The sequence below is a fragment of the Oryzias melastigma genome, unplaced genomic scaffold (genome assembly GCF_002922805.2).
Source record: "Oryzias melastigma strain HK-1 unplaced genomic scaffold, ASM292280v2 sc00204, whole genome shotgun sequence".
Lineage (NCBI taxonomy): Eukaryota > Metazoa > Chordata > Actinopteri > Beloniformes > Adrianichthyidae > Oryzias > Oryzias melastigma.
This window is the reverse complement of record NW_023416880.1, coordinates 709,137-731,233: the sequence shown is the minus strand read 5'-3', so window position 1 is coordinate 731,233 and position 22,097 is coordinate 709,137. Positions and strand designations below refer to the sequence as shown.

Genomic DNA, 22,097 nt, shown 5'->3' with positions numbered 1-22,097 from the left:
AACCTGCTTCTTGAAACGGGCCCCAGAGGTCTGCAACCTTTAACATCAAAAAGGCATTTGGTCCAATTTCTTACAAACCAAAACACATCGAGGACTGCCAAATCCCACTTATTCTTTTTTAGAAAATATACTTTATTAAAGTTTATATGTTCATTTAGCCATTTTTTATAACATGTAGCTTACAGATATGTACCATATTTTTTTTTATTTTTCTTTAAATAACAACTTTGACTTGTTGACTTTTGATAGCAGCACGTATAGGTTCCTTTCAAAATAAAACACAAAATGAGATCTTCCTGTTGTTGTAGTTTTACTTATTAAAAATGAAGGAAAACAAAGTCAGACACACAATTTTCAATTATTATGAGACCAACTAGATGTTAATGTCCAGCATAGATTAGAATGGTTGTTTAATCTAATATTTATTCAGATTGTTATAATTGATCTTAAAGGCGAAAAGACACAATGGAGAGATAGAAGAGCCTGAAATAGATTGTCGAGGATCGTCTCTTTTTCTTTTCAGCTTTAAAAAAGGAGCAGAGAAAACAGAAATTTGATTCTTATTGCTGCTCTTTTGAAGTTATTTTTTTTATTAACCATCTAAAGTTTAAATAACTGACATTTCTTATAGCTTTCTTATATTTGGCTCCCAATTTAACCACCTGATCCTTCACGGCTATCGTTAAACAATCTCTAATCTTTCTTTCCAGGTAAATTTTAGTCAAATTCATCATAAAAAACATGAAAAGGCCATAAAAATGGTTTGAGTCTTTTATTGAGGAGGTAATGGTAGAAAAGGAGCAAAGCATATTCTAGCACCTTTGTATCAGTTAGAAAATTGGCTGCTGGTTTTAGGTTTTCTCCTGATGAACACAAGGGGGCGGTATGACAGTATATAACATAACCATTCATTACACACAACCCAAGCATTAGAAATGCTTTCATTTATGAAAAAACAGCCCACATTTCTAATTACATGATCATTTTACAAACTGTGGAACGTCGGGTTTCAATCAGGAAGTTAAAAGCTTAAAACATAACTTACGAATGTTACCCACACTTGGACTGGGAGAAATACTGTTAAATACTGGGTGTGGCTGTCTAAGGCATCTTTCATTCAATAGAAAAAGGTGGAGACACCTCATAGAAAGCAGGAATGAAGCTATACAATGTCACATTTATTTTATTTCTTACAAACTGTACACGGTTTTTCCTTCGAGGCTGGCTGCCCAGCCAGAAATCTATGCAGCTTAACTTTTATTCTACATACACTGTGTCACCTGACACACACTATTTACATTTTCAAACAAGAAAAGCATAAATATGAATCTGTTTATCCGTCCTGATGCCGTTGACGTCTCCAGACAGTCTTTAACCCAAATAAACAACGAGAATTAGCCGTCTAGGCTGAAACCGAAGCAAAGCACTTAAAAAATGTGTTTTTGGTCAAAAGTTTCTAGAATAAACCGAATAAAGGAGATGGAAAAACTAAACTGGACCAGCAGGGGGAGCTGCAGAGCCGAAAGGGAGAGTTTGACCAGAGGAACTTTCTCAGTTCTTCAACGGGATGGATGAGATCAGCTGGGTTTATGTTAAAACATAAAACAAATACACAATAACCTGCAGGAACACAACAGCACAAAGCTGCTGGTCTGTGATTTCACATAAAAACACTTTCAGGAGGAAACGCCAAATCTGAGCTTCAAGAAAAGAAAGAAAAAAGATTTTCCTCTTTTTTTTTGCATTTTGTGAAATGATTGTCATAAAAAATGTACACTCGTATGTACGGCAACGTACAACTAAACCAGAAGAAAATGATGCACCAGAACTCAGTTCTGTTTTCCAGAATAAAAGCAGGGAAACATAATTTAAAGCAAACTAATTTCCTTAAGTTTTTTTAAGGAAAATAGTTTATTTCTACAAGATACAGTCTAAAAAATAATTTCCAAATTAAAAGCATCAATAAATACATATATGTTATTACGACATTGTCTTAAGGTCATCATAAAAGAAAAAGAAAAATATGTGAGAAAAAGTCCAAATAAAAGAATCAAGTTGTACATTTAGGATTTAAAAAGTTGTAGTTTTACAGGAAAAATGTCATGCTTTTTTCAAAATAAAGTTGTATTTCATGAAAATAAAGTAAATTTCCATAAAAAGCAGATGAATGAATTTAGCAGGTCCGATTGTCTATTGAGAATGTTAAAAGCTAAATATAAGATATTATTTCAGAGACTTTTTCCTTGTAAAATTATGACTTTTTGAAGCATAAATATTTATTTGTTTCCTCATAAATTTTCTGCTTTATCTCTTTTTCGTTGATGACGGCCTTAAGAGGGTTTCTGAAGAAGCCAGAATGTTTTAAGGTAGATCAGCCGCTTCACTCAAACAGTCTGAAAGTAAATGAACATTCAACACAAGTCAAAAGACTGAAAACGTTTGTTTACTCAGCGTTAGTCACCAAGAGTACCTGTCGGGTTTGTGAAACCGCTCCAGCAAGAACACAGTAAAATGTTAAACGGGATCATTAAAACCTACATTTCCCAGAATTCAACTCAACATGAAGCTTTTTAGGAACTGATGAGTGAGAGGTTTTTGTTTTTTCTTCACAAATCATGTTTCCATTAAAGGTCTTGGTTTTAAAACAACATTTTGACTTAAAATGAAAGGAGTTAATCTCGTTTTAAACTCCAAAACTGCTAAAAAAAAAAAAAAAAGTCTTATTCTGACCTTTAACCTCTTCAGACCTGTATGGAGCTATGTAGGGGCCAATATGATCTGAAACCCAAGTAAAACAACTGGAAAAAAATATTGGCCTTTGGCAAAAAAAAAATTAAATTAAATTTCTGAAATTTTTTGTTATTCTAAAATAAAGTTGATTATTTTCAGCTTCAAATGTTCTGTTTTTAGGTTTCAAAACTTAAAATTTCAATGTCAAACTTTTTTATTTCAGTTTCAAATCTTTTTTCCACCTTTTAACTCTTCGTGTTAGTCCCGCCCAAACGCGCCGCAAAGGGGCCAAAAGTTTTGAAACTGAAATTTTTAGATTCAAAACCGGAAAAAAAGTGAAAAAAAAAGATTTGAAACAGAAAACTAAGTTTGAAATTGACATTTTGTTTTTATATTTAAAAAAACCCTAACATTTGAGGCTAAAAAAATTACGTTTATTTTAGAATAGCAAAAAATTCCTGACATTTTAAAATTTTTTTGGGTCAAACACCAATAATTTTTTCAAGTTGTTTTATTTGGGTTTCAAAGAATATTGGTCCCATCGTAGCTCCATAGACCTGGCATCCACATGCCTGGACATCACATTATATGATCACAGTAGTTCATTCTGTTTGACTGCACCTCCCAGAATCAGAACTGATGTAAATGTTCACATAATTTCTTTTTCTCCGATCACATCTCCATAATCGGTCTTAAAACACTTAAAAATGAAAGGAGTAAAACTGTGAGTTCATCTGAGTTTCAGCTCCACAACCGCTAACAAAAGTCTGATTCTGATCCTTAAGCTACTCATTGTCGTCGTCATCTGATCTACTTTTAGATCATCTGAATCTGCATGTTTACCGTCTGCCAGCTTTGGTTGATCTCTTTCGGAGAGCTGGAGCCCGCCCCATCAGAACCCTCAAAGCCAATCTTTGAGCTTTTTTCTAAGAACAAACTGACAATAAAACCCTGTTTTTGTTTTTGCAAATGACTGTGTCGTTTCTAGGTGGATATTAATGTGCAAAAGTTGGTCAAATTCCGTCCTGTGACTCTTCCTTTAATGCATCTATTCTAAATTCATTCATAAATGCAAAATGATGAGATCAACTTTTTAATGTTGTTTTTGCTTCTTTATAGTTTTCATCTTTTCCTCTAAAACAAACCAGTTTGGGAAAAGTCTGGAGTGCTGATGCCTCCGTTTTTCAGTTCCTCCTTTGCAGAAGATCATAAATAAAAAATAAAAAAAGCAGAGTTCAGCATGTGAAGCCACGCCCCCTCATTAACATAAACGCAGTCATGAAAACCTGAAGGAAACCAAGGATGAAGAGCTTCGCCGGATCCGTTGTCTGTACACCACAGCAGCGTCCTGGAGGAGCAGAGGGGAGACGGGGGCTTCCATAGGAGTTTGTCACACAGACTCCGCCCCCTCCGCTCCTCCTCCCTGTAACACAGTTCTGTCCCAGTGGAAGCTGGTCTGCTCACAGGTTCTTGGTGTTTATGTGAGTCTTGTAATGCTTGGTCAGGTGGTCGCTCCTCATGAAGCGTTTCTGACACTGGCTGCACTCGAAGCGCTTGTCTCCTGAGGACGACAACAGTCAAGGTGAGAACCAGAACCGGCAGAACCTGCATGGGGGTCAGGCTGAACGCTGACGTTTAAAGATGAAAACTGTGCTCTTAACATGTTCTTGTGGCATTTCTCTGGTGATGGAGGACATAAATAAGATAATTAAGATCAAATTTTCATTTCTGAGTATTTATTTACTCAAATCGTTGTGAATCAGGACGAAAAATGTTGATTGAAAAGATCATATTTAGATGTAGAAAACACGCCAAGCTTCGATCTGATGCATCCACAGACAAATAGATCCATGAACGTCTTTGTTTTCCTCCTCCCTGGAGCTGGAATCCGGATCAGAACTCCTCGGCTGGATAGAAACGATACCGGACGCCATTTATGTTGCACTGCTAATGTTAGCTTGTGGGGGGGCGTAAGCTAGCATGACAGTGTAAACACAGAGCTCTCAGGTGACAGGAAGAGGGTGTGGGGTGTCTCCACGCCAACAACTCAGAGGGGAATTTTTGAATTTCTTGCCACTCTGCAGAAACTATGACCTAAAACACGACAGATTCATCATAAATAAAAGAGCAGTGAAACGCTTTGGAAACAGATCCAAAGAAGATCGGAGTGACTTTGATTATTGATTAACAAAAATGTAACACAAGATATGGAGGGATCTTTGTGCCACCATTGGAAGCAAATGTCACAGATTTGAGCAGATATTATTTCTGCTGCACAGCAGTGTTAACAGCAGTAGTACGTAAGGAAAAGATTGAAGGTTCACCAAAGTAAACTTCATTTATAAGAAGAAATGTCACTTTTAGCTTTAATGTTATTTTTCAGAGTGACCTATTTCTGAGAACTATTGTTTTCTTTTGTCCAAAGTAAACAAAAAGAAAATATTTGAATAAAACTTATTTTTTCTCCTAATATTTCAACGTTTTATCCATTAAAATAAACTACAGTTCAGATACAAACCATTATTGTAAGTAATGTAACGTCCGGCTGGACGGAGCTGGGAGGTCTTTTTCTGCTGAAAACATTTTAAACGCGCTGGTCGCTACACTGACCTAAATAAACACAACGTTTGTGCGTTTGTACACACCTGTGTGCGTCCTGGCGTGCCTCTGCAGCTCGTCGCTGCGCGTGAAGCGCTTCCCGCAGTAAACCCAGTTGCAGACGAAGGGCCTCTCCCCCGTGTGCAAGCGCACGTGAGCTCGGAGCAGCGAGGTTTTCCTAAACGTCTTCTCGCAGCCGGGAACGTGACAGATGTGCCTCCTCTTGCCCACCTCCCCGGGCCTGCAGAGGAAAGCACGGAAACTCTGACATCTGACAATAAGGATCACGTTTAAAACTGAATGATGATTTAATCATGTGCTGCTGAGGCGCTAAAGACTTTTAGGAAAGGAGGATATAAAATAGACGCATTTTTGGTTAAAAAGGGCAGAACGAAAACATCGATGCTCCTTTCATGAGCTGTGGAGACTCAAGCTGCAGATGAAAGAGAATCAGAAACCATCAAACTGTTTTAGGAGCATAAATGACAACAAACAGGAATCGGTTTAAACCAAAGATGGAGGTTCTGCTGCAGCTTCCTCGTCTGCGCAGACTCACCTTTTGTCCGCGTCTTTGCAGTTGGGGCAGGTGCAGGCCATGCGCCGCTTCTTCTCCCCCGGCTGACTGGGCAGCTCCAGCGTGAAGGTCTGGTCCACCTGGATGGCGGACTGACCCTGGGAGGGCGCCAGCTGCAGCCCCCCGCCCTGCATGGTCTGGACCGTCAGGTGCTGCTGGCCTGACGGGAGCAGAAACCAGCATGAGATCCAGGTGAACAGGTGACGCTGCAGCAGGTAAATCCTCAGTCGCGGCCCTCGGCGGGTTGGGGGACAAACGGCGTCGGTGGGCGGAGCTTTCATAACGGGTAACGGCCGGTCAAAACGTCTCGTTTATGAATGTCTTCTTAACTCAATGTTTGGGACAAAGTTTCTAAGCTAAAAATAGAGTTTTTCTGCAAACATAACCATAAAGCTAAAACTGTTAATGTCCAGAAAAGTAAAATCCTGCAAATATTTTTTAATTTAGCAAAGTGTCAGCTGGCAGAAAGATTCAGGAAACAAAACGTTTGAATTAGGGCTGGGAATCGATAAAAAAAAAAAACTAATTAATCGCAAACCTGGAGAAAGTAAATCACGATTAATCACCTTTTTTTTTTAGTTACAGTATTTTCCTGCAAATAATCATAATATGAAATCAAACGCAAAATTGTGAATTTACATTTTTTTTTTAACCCTTTAAGGGTCTAAAACTCAGTTTTTCTCTATATTAGTATTTTCTGTATTTTGAATTTGAAAGACTATCTGCTTCCTTATTTTGATCATTTTAATCAGCACAACCTCTCCTATGTGACACTACCTTTATTTGTCGTTTTTCCATGTTGTATTCACACACTAGACATAAAATCATGCAAAAAATGAAAATTCCATCAGGAAAAATTGAATTTACTTTGCTGTGGAAACTCCACAAACTGTTTTTATAACATAGAATGAAAGTTTTAGTTATAATTTTATGAAAATAACAAGAATAAAATCAAGTAAACAAACTAATCAACATGTTTTTGAATGAAAATACAAAAAGATCCAGGCTAAAGTCACACCAGGCAGCCCAGAAAATAAGAATTTCTCTCCTAAGAGCACTTCTGTCTGTTTTATATTTCTCCTGGAATTCTGTTTTTTTTCAGCTTTTTTTCTCTCTCATAAATTGTCTTCATTGTGCTTGTGAGAAATAATAAACAGTTTTTTTGGGAAGAATTTTGATCCATCTGGATTTCAGGTTGGCTGCTCACAGGTGGGGGCGTGTCTGTCCATTCTAAACTGCTCACCCCCCGCGACGTCGGTGGGCGGGACTTTCGGAATCGCGGAGTTTCCACTATTTGTAGACAATGCTGGTGCTTGTTATTCTGGAATATTCCTGTTGGTCCACATTCCAAAATAAAATAATGGATTGTTGTTGTTGGATTTCTAATAGCGGACAGCTCCGTTAGGCTCCGCCCCCCATAAAGCGTGCACTGCTGCATTACAGCCGACAGATTGACGTTCGTTCTCCACCTTATTTATTAAAATAGGAGATCGGTTTTGTCCAAAAACTACAAATAAATGCCAGATTATCTTGTTAATTCAATAAAATCTCAATCACAGAATGTAAAAAGTTTTTGATTATTTTAGACTTTAGTTTTATTACGCTGATCTCACAGCTGCACAGCAGGACGCCGTTATTAACGCGTTAATTATGTTCCTTTAATCGCGTCTTAACGTATCAACATTCACAGCCTTAATATTTGTATTTTCTTCAAAACCTTTTTTTGAACAATCTAAAACACAATATGTGCATTTAACGTCCTTTCCAACATTAAAGTAAAATGATCAATAAATGACTGTAATTATGTACATTTTATATATAACAAATAAACAAAGCTCCAGTTAAGAACGTAAAAGAAGAGAATATCAAATCGCCTTCTCACTTCAAAGAGCAATAAATGTAGAAATAAAAATTCACAACGCTGCATTTTATCTAATTTTGTGTCAGATAATTAATTAATATTGAGGCTCAATATGAACTTTGAGCCTGTTAATATTATCTGATGATTGTTTTTTACGGTGCTGGTATCCATATTCACTTTTCCTTATTTTTATTAATTATTCTTTCTTTGATGATCAACACGTTAGTCACGTGCTCCAGGTGTGTACTGCTAACACACACCTGTTGGATCAATTACACCGCCATATTGTAAAAAGAAAAGTAGGGAAAAAACAACAAATATCATAAATAAACCTTGGTACCGGTTAGTTTCGGTCCTCTGTGAAGCTTCACGGTTTCATCTTTGCTCCAAACTCTGAGCTTTAACCAAACACTCGTGTGCAGCGGTGAGTCAGAGCGGCCCTGAACGGACCGGCATCCGTCGGCGCTCACCTCCCGTGTTGGTGATGGTGACAGGAACCCCCTGAACTTGGACCCCGTTGATGCTGATGGTCTGGACCGCCTGCGCCGCCGACGGGAGCTGCGACGCGTTGAAGGTGATCATTCCTCCTGCCGGGGCGATTTTGGCCAGAGTCCTCTCCTTTTTCCCTCCCGGCTTCTTGGTGCCGGTTGACGGGGACGTGACGGCTGGGGCCACGGAGCTGGCTGGGGTGGTCGCCGTGGAAACAGAGTCCTGCAGCTGGACGGACTGCCACTCGCCCGTCGCTGTTTTGAAGATGATCTGAGGGAAAATAAAAAATAAAAATATAAAATCTTCATTTTTCTAAAATGTATATTTGAAACTGTTCTTACAGCATTTTTTAACAAAATGTCTTTAATACAAGTCATAAATCTGCATCAAACTCTAGAAAAACCTGTAAACTTTATAAAATGGTAAATGTTTTTTAAGGAAACAAATTGAGTCAAATTTACGATAATTAAGCAACAAAATATTCGGATATTTGTTCCAGAAAATTCCATATGAATATTTGCATCATCCATGATGGTTTAGTAAACACCTGTGGCCCTCAGAGGTAGAGGATGAAGAGGCAGATGGACGTGAGCTCTGACTGGATACCTGTGTGGGTGTCGGCTCTGTCGGCGACCCCTGCAGGCTTGGGGAGACCGGCTGTCTTTGTGGGACGGGGGGCAGCGTGGCCGACGCAGCTTGCACCACCTTCAAGGCCTGCTGGGGGATCTGGACCAACTGCGAGTCTGCTTTGGGCTGGACCAGCTGCACCTGCTGCACCACGGCCGGCTGACCGGGACTCTGGACGATCAGCAGGTTGTTCCCCGCCTGCAAACACGTCCAGAGAGATACTTTTGGTTTTTACCTAGAAACCCTTTCTCTGAAAAGCAGACGGCATGAGATGCTGATGAACCTCGACCATCTGTCTCTCTCTGAGGTTTTTGTGGCTTCCTCTGGTTCACCTGAAGTCTCATAGTCTGTCATTTGTTCCTCGACATCCTGAAGTGCTAATTTAACGTCTGAATTAAGAGGAAGATCTGCATCTATACATCTGGAGCAGTGAGACTATTTTCACTGATTTTCTAAACCTAATCGACGGGCTCTGCTCTAACGTATGTCCAGAACATCTCTAAACACTGTTTGTTGTCTCAGAGCTTGGCCCCGCCCACTCTGTTTTCAGCTTCCTTCCTGTTTGCTGCAGAGACTGTGGTTTATCTAGAAAATGTCTCTGAACGACTGAAAGAAACTGGAGCTGCAGCTGAAACTAGAGGTGTGTACGTGAGTCTGCTGATGCGATACGTCACCTTGAGTAAACAATAATCGTTGAAAATCGTCTAAAATAATTGTTAGTAACATCCCTATAAATCAGAGACCTACCAGCCAGCATGACCAAGTGGGTCCAATGGTTAAAAATGGGTCCAAAATGGGTTTGTCCAGTTTTTGTGGTGGTCTCACCTGTTTGCCCACATTGGTTTAGGAGGGGATTCAGTGGGTTAGCCCACTACGCTAGCCAGCCATCTGTGAACGGCGAAGCGTGCTACTGAGCGCTTCTGTACCAAGCTAACGAGCTCCACTGTAGCATGCTAGGGAGTTCCACTGTATTGAGCTAGCGAACTCTGCTGTATCAAACTAGGGAGCTCCGCTGTAGAGAGCTAGCAAGCTCAGCTCCAACATGCTAGCAAGCTCCTCTATAGCAAGCTAACGAGCGCTCCTGTCCACCGGGCGGCTGGCTAGCGTAGCGGGCTAACCCACTGATTTCCCACTTAAGCCAATGTGGGCAAACACAGGTCTGGTCCACATTTTCTGCCCACTTTTAAACCAAATGAGGCCCACCCGGCTTTGCTAGCTGGGCTGATGGATCAGAATAACAAACTCTGAAAAAGATGAGCGCTAAAATGCTCGTTCATTTTAGTAATTGGCGTGCTTTTTTCATTTTTAAGCTCTATCTAAGAACCAGAACTGTTAAAAAGTTCTGGTTCAGTCCCAAATAAATCCAAATGAACCCTCCCCGGTGAAGACCAGCTTCCTCTTCATCTGCATCGCTGCTTCTTTGAACCGTGCGGACGCACCTGGATGATGTTGTCCCCGGCTTCGATCAGTATGGTCTCCATTTGGTCTGGGGTTGGGGAGGCGGCCTGCGTGGGGGCGGGGGGCGGAGGCTCGGCCGGCAGAACCACTTTCCTCTTCCGGCCTCGCCGACCCTTCTCGGGAACGGGAAGGGAGGCGGGCGTCTCTGTGAGGATGGGCGCCACGCCCACCTCGCCGGTGGCCACGTTGAGCGGAAGGGTGTGGCCGCCGGGCAGCTGCAGCACCGTCGCCGAGGCGGCCTTTTTGGCCTTCAGGGACGGCTTGATGGCTACCGTCTTCTGCGGCGTGACCGGAGCGGAGGCGACGGCTGGAGCCGGCACGGTCACGGGAGCGGTGATGATGGCCTGGTTGGTGCCTGGAATGAGTTGGATCTGACCCCCCTGGGGCATCACCTGGATCGTCTGCGGACCCTGGATCTGCGGCACCACCTGGTACTGGATGTTGGCCGGGCCGGAGGTGGTGGTGCGGGAGGGGCTCTGCTGGATGGTGAGGACGATGGGGCTGCCGGGAGCGCTGGAACCCAGGCCGGCGGGGAGCTGGATCACATTCCCCTTGGCCGACAGGAAGCCCACGTTTTTGGGAGGAGCCGGGGCTATGGGGGCCGGCTTTATGGGAAGGAGCCGGCGGGGTTGAGGCTGCGCCGGCGGAGAGGTGACGGGGGCCTGAGCGGCAGGAGGGCCGATTTTACTGCAGGTGGCAGCCAGCAGGGCCAGAGGAGACGGCTGGGTGTCCTGCTGAGAAAAACCAACGGATCTGTGAAAACCAGCAACAAAACCAAACCCAACTAGCTCCTTCTGACCAGAATCACACCAGAGGTTTCCATCTTTGTGCTGCTTCTCCATCAGCAGCACAAAGATTATTATTATTATTTTACAAACTAACCTGGAACCAACCTGGATCACACTTCCTTTAAGTCTTTTGACTTAAGAGATTCGTATAGTGAAGCTGAGATGCTCAGATCATAAAATTAAATTATTTTCTTCTCTTAATTTACGATCCAAAACCAATTCTGTTTAAAATACAAAACTAGTAAATTAGACTAAACAAAACTTTATTTATATAGTGTTTAAAAATGTCATCAGGACATCAAAGTCCTGAACAATAAAAAGAGAAAAAGCAAAAGGTTTAATTAGACGAGGAAAGTTTGTTGATCGAGTCCTGAAAACATTTTGGTCTGTATTCAGACTGCTCCGGACCAACCCTGGTAAACAAAACCACATGACTACAGATCTCTTCAGTCATTGGCCAACAGTTACGGGGGCGGGTCAAAACACAAAGAGAAAGGTGGAGGTGCTATGGTGCAGCGGTTTGCCAGGACAGTTCATGTATTCAAACTTTTTATTTTGTGATGGATTTTGAACATCTGTATTCGACACGTTGTACTGCAGCGTTGGTACCGTGGAGGAACGCTGCGGGATGGTTAGACTGAAGATGACGGTGAAGAATGTAGCATTATTAGTCTTTGTGACACATGATGGGCACAAAAAGTTGTTTTAATGAGCCTGGATTCATCCAACCTCCTTTTAACGAGATGCTGTGTCTCATCATCGTGGTGTCATGGCATCGTTTTAAGAGAATTCTGTTAAGGAGCTAAAAGTTAACCTTTAGTATGACGTCACGGCAGCGCCCGTGCCTGTAATGAGACACTGGAAAGCGAGTAATGAGTGTTTTTAACTGTGTTAAATTAACACTAACAAGTGATCAGCTGGACCAATGATCTCCTTTCTGAAAACACAACAATCAATCCTTTACATTTGTTCACGAGCGCCTCAATCCTAACGTGTTTACCGGAGGCTATGGTGGCCGTTTTTAGTTGTTTCGCTCTCAGAGAGGATTGGATTCAGACTGAAGAATCTCAGAGCGAACCGAAGTTCAGTCCAATTGGAAACGAACCGAGACCACCTCCAAAGATGGGTCTGAGAGCGGTTCCTGGTCCTGGACCAGAGCTCGTTTGCACATATTCAGACTGAAACTTTGTTCCGTATTATCAGGGAAATGAACTCTGGTTCACTTTAAAGGGGCTATACCATGAAAAAATGACTTTTTGATCTTTTAAATGTACTATAATATTTATTCCTCTGTTTTTTCCTTACAAAAAATAACTAATAGTTCATAAATAATGAGTTCTTTAGTGTTCCAAAAGTAATATATGATTGTATATATGGATATAGTTCACTCTGAAAGTCTTAAGAAAATCACATTATGGCCCCTTTAAGTGGAACAAATGAGTCCAGTCTGAAAACACCCTAAAAACAAAGAGCAAATCAGGAACAAGAATTAAAAATCACGGTATGACACTATAATAAAATATAAGAAAGGCAGATAAACTAGTAAAAGAAAATAAGAGTCCGTGTAATAAAGAGCATTTTTAAAAGGACAGCTGACAATTTTTGGACTAACACTGGTATTTTTACATTTAAAACGACCTAAATGCTTTATTTTCTGCTTGAAATAAAATACTACTACAAAGAAAAGTTCATTCATCAATTTGAATAATCTATATTGGATGATGCAAATTTAAAAAGGAGGAGCTCACAGGATTTCTGATTGAATGCACACAGTCAGCAAAAATATTTTACTTAAAGAAACAAAGAAAAATAGAATTGATCAGAACTGAATAGATAGAATTGATCTTATCGATTTCTAAACAGTTTTCTGACTTAAATCAGCAACAATAACAAAATAAAACTCAAGTTAGAAAAAGGAAAATCAGACAGAATGAAAAACTGACACTAAAATGCTCAAAATAAAAAACAAAACATTTTTTTGAGGCCATATTTGACTCAGGTAAAATAAACACGTTTCTATTCTCAAACAGTCAAAATTTAGCATCTATTTTTGATAAATGAATCCCAAATGTTTGCACGGACACATTTCCATGATATTGTTAGCTGAATAAAACAAAAACTAACATGTTTGGTCGTATTCTCTTCAGTTCTCCCTGTTAATGATCCTCTCAGTGTGAACCCAGAGAAACCTCAGAACTCAGCGTGGATGCTGAGCATTAAGATCTGTGTGGATGCAGTTCTGCAGCCAAACTCTGGACCAGTATCATCTAACAGCTGGTTCTGTGGTTCTCCACAGAGAAAAGCGTAACAGTCAATAGCGGCAGGATGTGACCGGAGCGTTAACCAGCACTGCAGTGCTGCTGCAGCGAGTGGAGCCACATCTGTGGAGCAGAGGTGGAGGTACGCTGACAAAGTGATGTTTATGTGAAGGGAGAGCGAGATGAAGGAGGAAATTCACACTTTGAACCTGAGGAGAAAATACTGGAGCTATTGAAGAACAATGAGGAACCGTCAGAGTCGGAGAAATCCCATTTCTAGCTATAAGTTGAAGGAAAGTTGTGAAGGGAAGAAATCCTAGGACTTAATGAGACATTTAGGGACAAAGTATGAAGTCCTCCACCTAATAATCAACAGTGATGTTTTCTAAAAGTACAAAGGAAATGATGAACAGGAGAGAATGTGATTTAATTATACTATACTAGTGTAGATTTAAATAGAGGCCGGACTTAATCAGCTGTGATCAGGGAAAAGTGTTGATACCTAAAGCCTCTGTCACATGAGCTCATGTGGAGGCTGACCCGTCCAGGTTCTGCAGGTTTTTGGGTTCTAGTTATAGGTTATAGTTCTGTTCAGGCCGCCTCTAGAGACGCCATGAAAATGGAATGTACCATTGTCACAGGGGTATCGGGAGCAGGGTTCCTACTAGTGTAAGTTAAGACTTTTGAATCAAACATTAGGTCAAATTTCTCAGCCTGTTTTAATTTAAAAAACAAAAAAAGTCAGTGCAGAGGCACTAGCAGAGAGCTGGCTAGCATCAGCTGAGTCGAGAACATTATTTTAGATTACACTTCCCCATGATCAAAACTGCAGCTTCTTGCCTTGTCGTTTGCGGTCTGTGTTGCAATCCTTTATCGCGCTTCTTTTTCCTTTTTTTTCTCTTTTTTTTAGTGTTGGGCAGCGTATCGGTAAAATTAAGGTTCTCAATATTTACATTATTTGATCCAAAAAGTTATGGGTAAAAATAATAAAATTAAACATTTTTGTCAACTAAAGTCAAAAAGTAGGTGGGCGGGGCATCTTGCCAGGATGGAGACCAATAAGTGGGCCAGGAAAGTAGTGGAATGGAGTCCAAGAGATGGAAAAAGAGCGAGGGGGAGACCAAAGCAGCGATGGAGAGATGATGTTGAGAAGAGAGCTGGAAGGGCCTGGATGGATGTGGCGCAAGATCGCCAAAAATGGTGAAGTTTGGAGGCTACCCGCCAGCAGTGGCGTGACGGGCTGAAATGATGATGATGATGACACGTTTTAGGAGGAATGTGGAATGGAGAAGTTTCAAACAGTTTTTAAAGGCTTTAAAAAGGTATTATTTCCAAATTCATGAATTCAAGACTTTTAAGACTTTAAGCTGAATAAAAGCATCTCTACACGTCCCCATCTCTGGGTTCAGAGAATCTCCCAGTGAGGATCAGCAGCTGTCCCGCACAGGAGAAAGCCGCTGCTCCGTCTGTAACTGGGGCACGCAGTATGGCAAGCCAAAGGTGTCAAAAATCACCAGGAGAAGCAGACAGGGCAGTGCGTCACCTGCACATGATTATTTAAAATTATTATTTAAAATATTTAAATGTTCCCACAGCTTCATTAAATCAATTAAGATCAAAAAATAATTTTAATTTTAACTTTAACCGTTTTATTTAAGATTTAATTTGGACATTGGGGGGACGAGACGAAATTTGCCTTTTAGGGGTACTCCATATAGGTTTGTAATTTTCAAAACTATTTTCAAGAATTTTTTCTACAGTTTTTGTAGATTTTGTCTCAAAACATGTAAATGTAATCAGAAATGACACGTTTTAGCATTTTGGCTGTGTTCAAAGGTGTTTTGATGTCAGTGTATATTTATGCTTTGAAGTATATTTTATATACTGAATGGTGAGTTTTGGGACCCCTATATGGGGTCAAATCAGGATCTGCTTAAAGTGAACAAAAAAAAAACAGATTGTAAATTTGAAACAACAAAGAAGTGAAAAACTGAAAGCAGTTTCAAACTCAAAAATACACGTTGAAAACTTGAAGGAATTATTGAAAATTTGAAACAGAAAATCAAACATTTTGACAAATACTGAAATCAAAAAACAAAAAAGTAAATTTGAAACTTGAAAAATAAAAAACTAAAACTGTTTTACCAATTAAAAAATTAAACATTTATTTGTACTTTCAACTTTCCTTTTTCATTCTTTTCTTTTAGTTCTCTGTTTTCAGTTTCATTTGCGATTTTTGAGTTTTGTTGCTGAGCTGCTCCTAATTTTAGATGGGGGCGGGGCTTTGAGCTCATCGGCTGCACTTGAAAAAATAAAAAATCTGTACAACGCGCCTACGTCTCACTTTCTTCCCCCTTACATGATGAGTACGACCTGTCGCCAACAGCATGCATGTTAGGGAAAAAACTGCAAACATTTTCTCAACGGGTTCTTGACATGTCCTGCGGGTCACCTGACCCGTGTACAGGTTTTATCTCTTTTTAAAACTGCAGACGCCCGTATCCATCCGACTAAGACATAATGAAGATCAAGGATGTGAAAAAGGTCCAGAAGGATGAGGAGATCCTGAGGAGTCCTTTTCTAGTGTGAGCAAAACCAACTCACAGAGATGTAAACGATCATTAAAAGGAGATAAAAATAAATAAATAAATACTACCAATAAATCAGTAGATGGTAATAAGTTTCCACATTCTGCTAATGGAAAAACTTTTGTGTCAACAAAATGTGACAAAAAAGCAGAAATAATGTTAATTACAAATGTAATAAACTAAAAAAATGTGAAATAAAGTAAATTGTAGGTTTGTTAAAGTGTCTGACTCATGTGGAAGCTTTTGTGAAAGACTGTATAATCAGAAAAAGAGTCTTTCTGACAAAAATCTAGTTTACTCCCAAATACTGAGATGAATGGATCGTTACTCACTTGTGTAGAAGCAGTGGAGGGCTGGAGGTATTCACTGGGGCTGACAGCAACAGTGGTGGCCATACTTCCTTCTTTATCTGAGGGGGAAAAAATGAATGAAGTCTGGCAGCGTTTTTAATAAAAGTTTTATTCTCAACTCCAAAAACTACTTTTGGAAGAGGAATCTGTCAGAGAAACTTTCTCTCGTTCAGTAGACAACTTCAGGAAAATAAGGAAGTATTCAACCAATATGTTGATCAAATCAGTCTATTATAAAAAAAAAAAAAGGATTCCAAACTGTTCCTTTAACCCTTTAAAACCAGAGCTCCAGTGTTTATGTTCTTTGATTTACTGTAACTATTCATGCGTTTACATGATCATTCCAGTAGATGGTGAAGGAGAAAAGCGGCGGAAACCGCCGCTTTTCTCCTTCACCATCTACTGGAATGATCATGCTAACACTTGAAAAGTTAACGTATGTCAAACTTTGTGCTTAAGCATCACCGATGAAGCCTCAGGTGTTAAAGGGTTAAGCAGCTGTTTACAAATGTGATGAATGCAATTTACAACCAATGAGTCTTCCTTTAAAACAAAACAGCACTGTCCATTCCACGCACCAGCTGACATTAGTGTCTGTTAATTATTCAAAGGTTTCTATTCCAAACAGCTTTTAACATAAAGTGTGATGTTGGGAAAAGCGGGTGAAACGGAAGAGGCTGCAAGTTTGAACCAACCAAGAATAAAGACATCACATTTAAAAACATTTGAACGGATTCGTCAGCATAAATCAGGGGTGTCAAACTCAATCGCACAGAGGGACAAAATCCAAAACAGACCTTAGGTTGTGGTCAAAAAGCATAAACATTTATCAAACACTTTAAAACTACATTTTTAAACCGTTAAAACTGTAACTTTTTAACATAATTATGAACTAGATATATATTATAACCTGCGATAATGCTAGTGTGAATGCTGGAAGCTGAATTTGCCCACTAAAGATGCTAGTGCTGATAGCTGAAGATGCTGAAACTTATAGTTGAAAATGCTGAAGTTAATAGCTGAAAACACTAAAGCTGATAGCCAGCTAAAATATTATCTAAATGCCAAATTAGCCGGAAAAAATAAAAAAAATTGTAAAATAAAAAACTTAACTTAGAAAAAAAAGCTAGCATGTGGCTGAAAAAATATCTAAACTTCAAATTAGCCTAAAAAACTGAAAAATCGTGAAAGAGTGTAAATAGCCTAAACTCTACTAAAAAAAAACCTAAATGAGCAAAAACAGCTACCATGTAGCTGAAATATTAGCTAAATTACAAAATAGTCTAACAAACTGAAAAAAGCCTAAATTAGCCAAAACAGCTAGAGTGTAAATAGCCTAAAAACGAATAAAAAAATAAAATAAAAAGAGCAAAAACAGCTAGCATGTAGCTGAATTATTAGCTAAACTCCCAAATAGCCTAAAAAAGTCTAAATTAGCCAAAACAGCTAGAGTGTAAATAGCCTAAAAACTAATAAAAAAATTAAAAGAACAAAAACAGCTCGCATGTAGCTGAATTATTAGCTAAACTCCCAAATAGCCTAAAAAAGTCTAAATTAGCCAAAACAGCTAGAGTATAAATAGCCTAAAAACTTATAATAAAAAAAAAACTAGCAAATAGAGCTAGTATGTAGCTGAAATATTAGCTAAATTATTAAATAGAAAAAAAATGAAAAAAACTAAATTAGCTAAAACACCAAGTATGTAAATATTAGCCTAACTACAAAAAAGCCTAAAAACTAAAAAAACTCGAGATGAAAGGCCTTCAGGTACGGCCTCTGCCGACCTTGAATGCATTTTCTTATTCTTTTTATGTGAAATGAATGTTTATGTTGCTATCGTTTCATTTTGGATTTAGATCTGCTTTCGTTTGTACTAATTCAGCTGCAGCACTTTCTTCAATATGTATGAACACAAGGATACAAAGGAGCTTAATGTCACTTTTTCAGCTACAAAAACTCCTGCTAAAAAAAGATTCAATTATTTCTCGCTTTATGTCCTATATCTCATAAAGACATTTGGTGTGACATCTGGATTCATATTATGGTTATGGTTATATTTAAGGCTTGATCGTTCTTCTGGTTTGAACATTTAGTCCATCCTCGGTTGCGGAGCTGCAGTCCACGAGCCAACCGAGTGTTTTTCTGTCAGACGTGAAACTGTCTCACAGCAAAAGCTTTCCAGAGCTTCAAAAGAAAGGAAGAGGGAGGATGAACTGCTCCAGGTAACATCCAGATCTGAACGGGTTTGAAACGGCGTGACAGAATGACGACTTCTGTTCATGAATGAAGCTAAAAGCTGCAGAAAAAGGAGAAATCGTTGCAAACATCAGGACTCAGAAAACCGGAAATTTCACGTTTTTCTCCTTGACATTTCAGTTCAGAGGCAAAGTCATGAATGAATTCCGTGTGTTTATTTAAAGCTATTTTTAAGCAGGTTATTGTTTTGGGTTGTGATGCCGCTCCGAGTTTGGTATGACTCAGACTCACTTCACGTCAGAGAAGTTCAGAAATACATCGTGAGGGGAACTGCGCTCCTCCTGAGACCAGAATCCTTCAGAGTTTCACGTGGCAACACAGTCCTTTACTTGTTCAACTGAACACACCATTAAAACATAAATAATCCACAAAGCATGACAGAACAATCAACAAAAGCCCCTGAAAGAGTCCAGAAACGCACTAAGAGGAAAGTTGAACCTCTAAGTTCGGAAAACAAGGAGTCGCTTTAGGATAAAATGAGGCAGAAGTAGTGATTCAAAAATAAAAATAAAAATATTTACACCTAAAATATAGCTTTCTGCTAACATTTATTAGCAGACTTATAGAACTGTTGATGTAATAGGTGTGTAACGATTAAATGATTCAATCCAATCAGATCGATCTGTCTGAGGCAAGTTGTTAATCCAATCAAAGTGAATCAACTTAGACAATTATGAATTAATCTCTGTCCTCCACTTGTTACCTGTATGAATGGCACCTGTTTGAACTGTTATCTATATAAAAGACAACTGTCCACAACCTCAAACACTCCAAACTCCACCAAAGAGCTGTCGAAGGACACCAGAAACTAAATCATTGACCTGCACCAGCCTGAAGACTGACTGCAATAGGGAAGCAGCTTGGTGTGAAGAAATCAATGATTAGGAAACAGAAGACAAACAAGACCACAGAGAATCTCCCTCCATCTGGGGAAGATCTGACCCTGTGGAGCCAGAATGACCACAAAAACCCCAGAACCACACGGGACGATCTAGTGAATGATCTGCGGAGAGCTGGGACCAAAGGAACAAAGGCTGTCATCAGTAACACACTACGCTGCTATGCAGGGACTCAAACCCTGCAGAGGCAGACGTGTCCCCCTGCTAGAGCCAAAACATGTGCAGGCCGTCTAAAGCTTGCTAGAGAGCATCTGGATGATCCAGGAGAGGATTGGAGATGGTCAGATGAAACCACAATAGAACTTTCTGCTAAGAACTCTACTGTTAGGAGGAGAAAGAAGAACACCATATGTTCCAGCATGAGGGTGAAAGCATCATGCTTTGGTGCTTTTTTTCAGGACGATTGATCCGTGTAAAGGAAAGAATGAATGGAACCATGTATCGTCAGAGTCTGAGTGAAAATCTCCTTACAGCATAGAACATGAAACATCGCTGGGTCTGTCACCATGGCAACCATCCTTAACACACTGTCCGGGTAATGAAGGAACGGCTTCATAAGAAGCATTTCAAGGTCCTGAAGTGGTCTAGCTAGTCTCCAGATCCCATAGAAAATCTTTAGAGAGAGTTGAAAGTCTGTGTTGTCCAGCAACAGCCCCAAAACATCCCTGCTCTAGAGGAGATCTACAGGAGGAATGGACCAAAACATCAGAGCTCTAGAGGAGATCTGCATGGAAGAATGGACCAAAACATCACTGCTCTAGAGGAGATCTACAGGAGGAATGGACCAAAACATCACTGCTCTAGAGGAGATCTGATGGAGGAATGGACCAAAACATCACTGCTCTAGAGGAGATCTGCATGGAGGAATGGACCAAAACATCAGAGCTCTAGAGGAGATCTGATGGAGAAATGGACCACAACATCACAGCTCTAGAGAAGATCTGCATGGAGGAATGGACCAAAACATTAATGCTCTAGAGGAGATCTACATGGAGGAATGGACCGAAACATCCCTGTTGTAGAGGAGATCTGTGTGGAGGAATGGACCGAAACATCTCTGCTCTACAGTAGATCTACATGGAGGAATGGACCTAAAGATGTGCTGGATCCATTTTAGGTCAGCGAATCGGATTGTTCAAAATGAACCAATATCGACAATGAATCGGCTCGGCAAACACAATCGTAAAAATGAATCTGTATACCCCGTTTTGGGAAGTTTTACGCTAGTTTCAGCAGTTCTTTATTGCCAATAATAATTGGAGCATTTAGAAAATAAATCCCAGCTGTAATCCAGGCGCATGAGCTCTAACCTGCTTCCTACAGGGGTGAAAACTGGAGATACTGGGGAAGGTGTGATTGATCACAGTTACCCCCCATCTCCAAAAGATCTGCATGTTTATGTTTAAAGGCTCTTCTGTGGACAACACAAACCCACCTCTGCCTTGATAAAAATAGATCCAGATAGAAAGAGTGGCTGAACAGAAGATTGTTTTGGAAGCATGTTAGTTTGACAAATCATGAGGTTCAGAAACTCTGACGTGGAGAAGGGAAAGAAATATAAAATAAAACATCCCAAAACAACTATCTGACAACTTTACTAGTGACATAAAATGATGATATTTGAAGAGTTTGGATAACAAAACAAGCAGGAACTGTTGTTCTGTCTCCCAAAACAGTCTAAATACATCTAAATGACTGGAACTTTTCACACGTTTTCCACGTTAACCGTGATGCGTTTTCGGACTCTGTAGATCCGGAATAACCGCCACTTTCACCAGAATCCAGTCTCCCTGCGCCATCACCACTAACCCAAACTGTGTTAAGTTGTAAGCAAACCGCTAACGCTAGCAACCCAGCTAGCTAAGCAGCTGACCACAAACCAGGGAACCAGATTTCGCCATCAGCGCGGCTCAATTCTGCCCAAACTTGAAAATAAAATCACCTGTTTGCTGATTATAATGCTGGTAAATGATGGGGGTGCGGGACTAGTTTTGGGGGGAAACAAGTGGGGGAAAAGACAGCTAGCTAGTGAGCAGCTAGCAAGTCAAACTCTTTGATAACGTTAGAGAAAAAAGGCAGCCCTTTTCCGGAAGTGCATCGCTTATTTTGGTGAACTCGAACATCGGAGCTCTCCGGCAACACACGTACACGCGCACGAATATGTGCAGCGCTCATCTCTCGGCACAAAATACATTGTTTTACGAAGTAGAATGCAATATAAACATCAACGTTTTAATTCCTACCCACCGCTCATGACGACATTCGCTCTCCGTGAGCCTCCAAGACCGAGCCCACCGAGGAGAATACGCCCGCACGGCTGCACCAATCCACGGACAATGGCGGATTGAGTGACGTCCATGTTGACCAATCAGCTTCAAGGAAGGGTGTGATTGCCACAGAATCAAACCAATCATGAAGCGAGACAGTTTTACAGCTTTGGATGGATAAAGCTTCCGCCAATGACATAAGGAGATTGCTCTGAGGAGGGCGGAGCTTATGGAATAAACCGCAAGCTTGTAAGCGCCCTATTAACAGCGAGAACAGGTATTTACTGACGTTTTTAGCGGCCAATATGGGTTTTGAGGGGCAGTCCAAGCAAGAAGAGACGGACAACTGTACTC

At 40.2% G+C, this 22,097-nt stretch overlaps 1 protein-coding gene across 4 annotated transcripts; it reads right to left on the bottom strand.

Annotated features, from left to right (window-relative positions):
* Positions 1-757: 757 nt before the first annotated feature.
* Positions 758-21,872, bottom strand: sp2 (sp2 transcription factor). 4 transcript variants are annotated; one of them, XM_024260692.2, is made up of 8 exons: positions 21,724-21,872; positions 16,304-16,380; positions 10,319-11,071; positions 8,859-9,077; positions 8,234-8,522; positions 5,885-6,062; positions 5,376-5,569; positions 758-4,291 (listed from the first exon to the last, which is right to left on the bottom strand). In XM_024260692.2, the coding sequence occupies exons 1-8, from the start codon at positions 21,833-21,835 to the stop codon at positions 4,191-4,193; spliced, it is 1,923 nt and encodes a 640-aa protein (XP_024116460.1). In that variant the 5' UTR covers positions 21,836-21,872; the 3' UTR covers positions 758-4,190. The 4 variants fall into 4 exon arrangements, with proteins under 4 accessions (XP_024116460.1, XP_024116461.1, XP_036066612.1 ...); XM_024260693.2 differs by having other exon boundaries at positions 10,319-11,068; XM_036210719.1 differs by lacking the exon at positions 21,724-21,872 and adding an exon at positions 21,419-21,710.
* Positions 21,873-22,097: the final 225 nt, after the last annotated feature.

Coding starts and splice junctions, on each gene's coding strand:
- sp2 (XM_024260692.2), bottom strand. CDS start 21,835: ATGGACGTCACTCAATCCGCCATTGTCCGTGGATTGGTGCAGCCGTGC. Junction 11,072..16,303: donor CCTCCACTGCTTCTACACAA/GTGAGTAACGAT, acceptor GGTTTTTCTCAG/CAGGACACCCAGCCGTCTCC. Junction 4,292..5,375: donor GCACGCCAGGACGCACACAG/GTGTGTACAAAC, acceptor TGTCGTCCTCAG/GAGACAAGCGCTTCGAGTGC.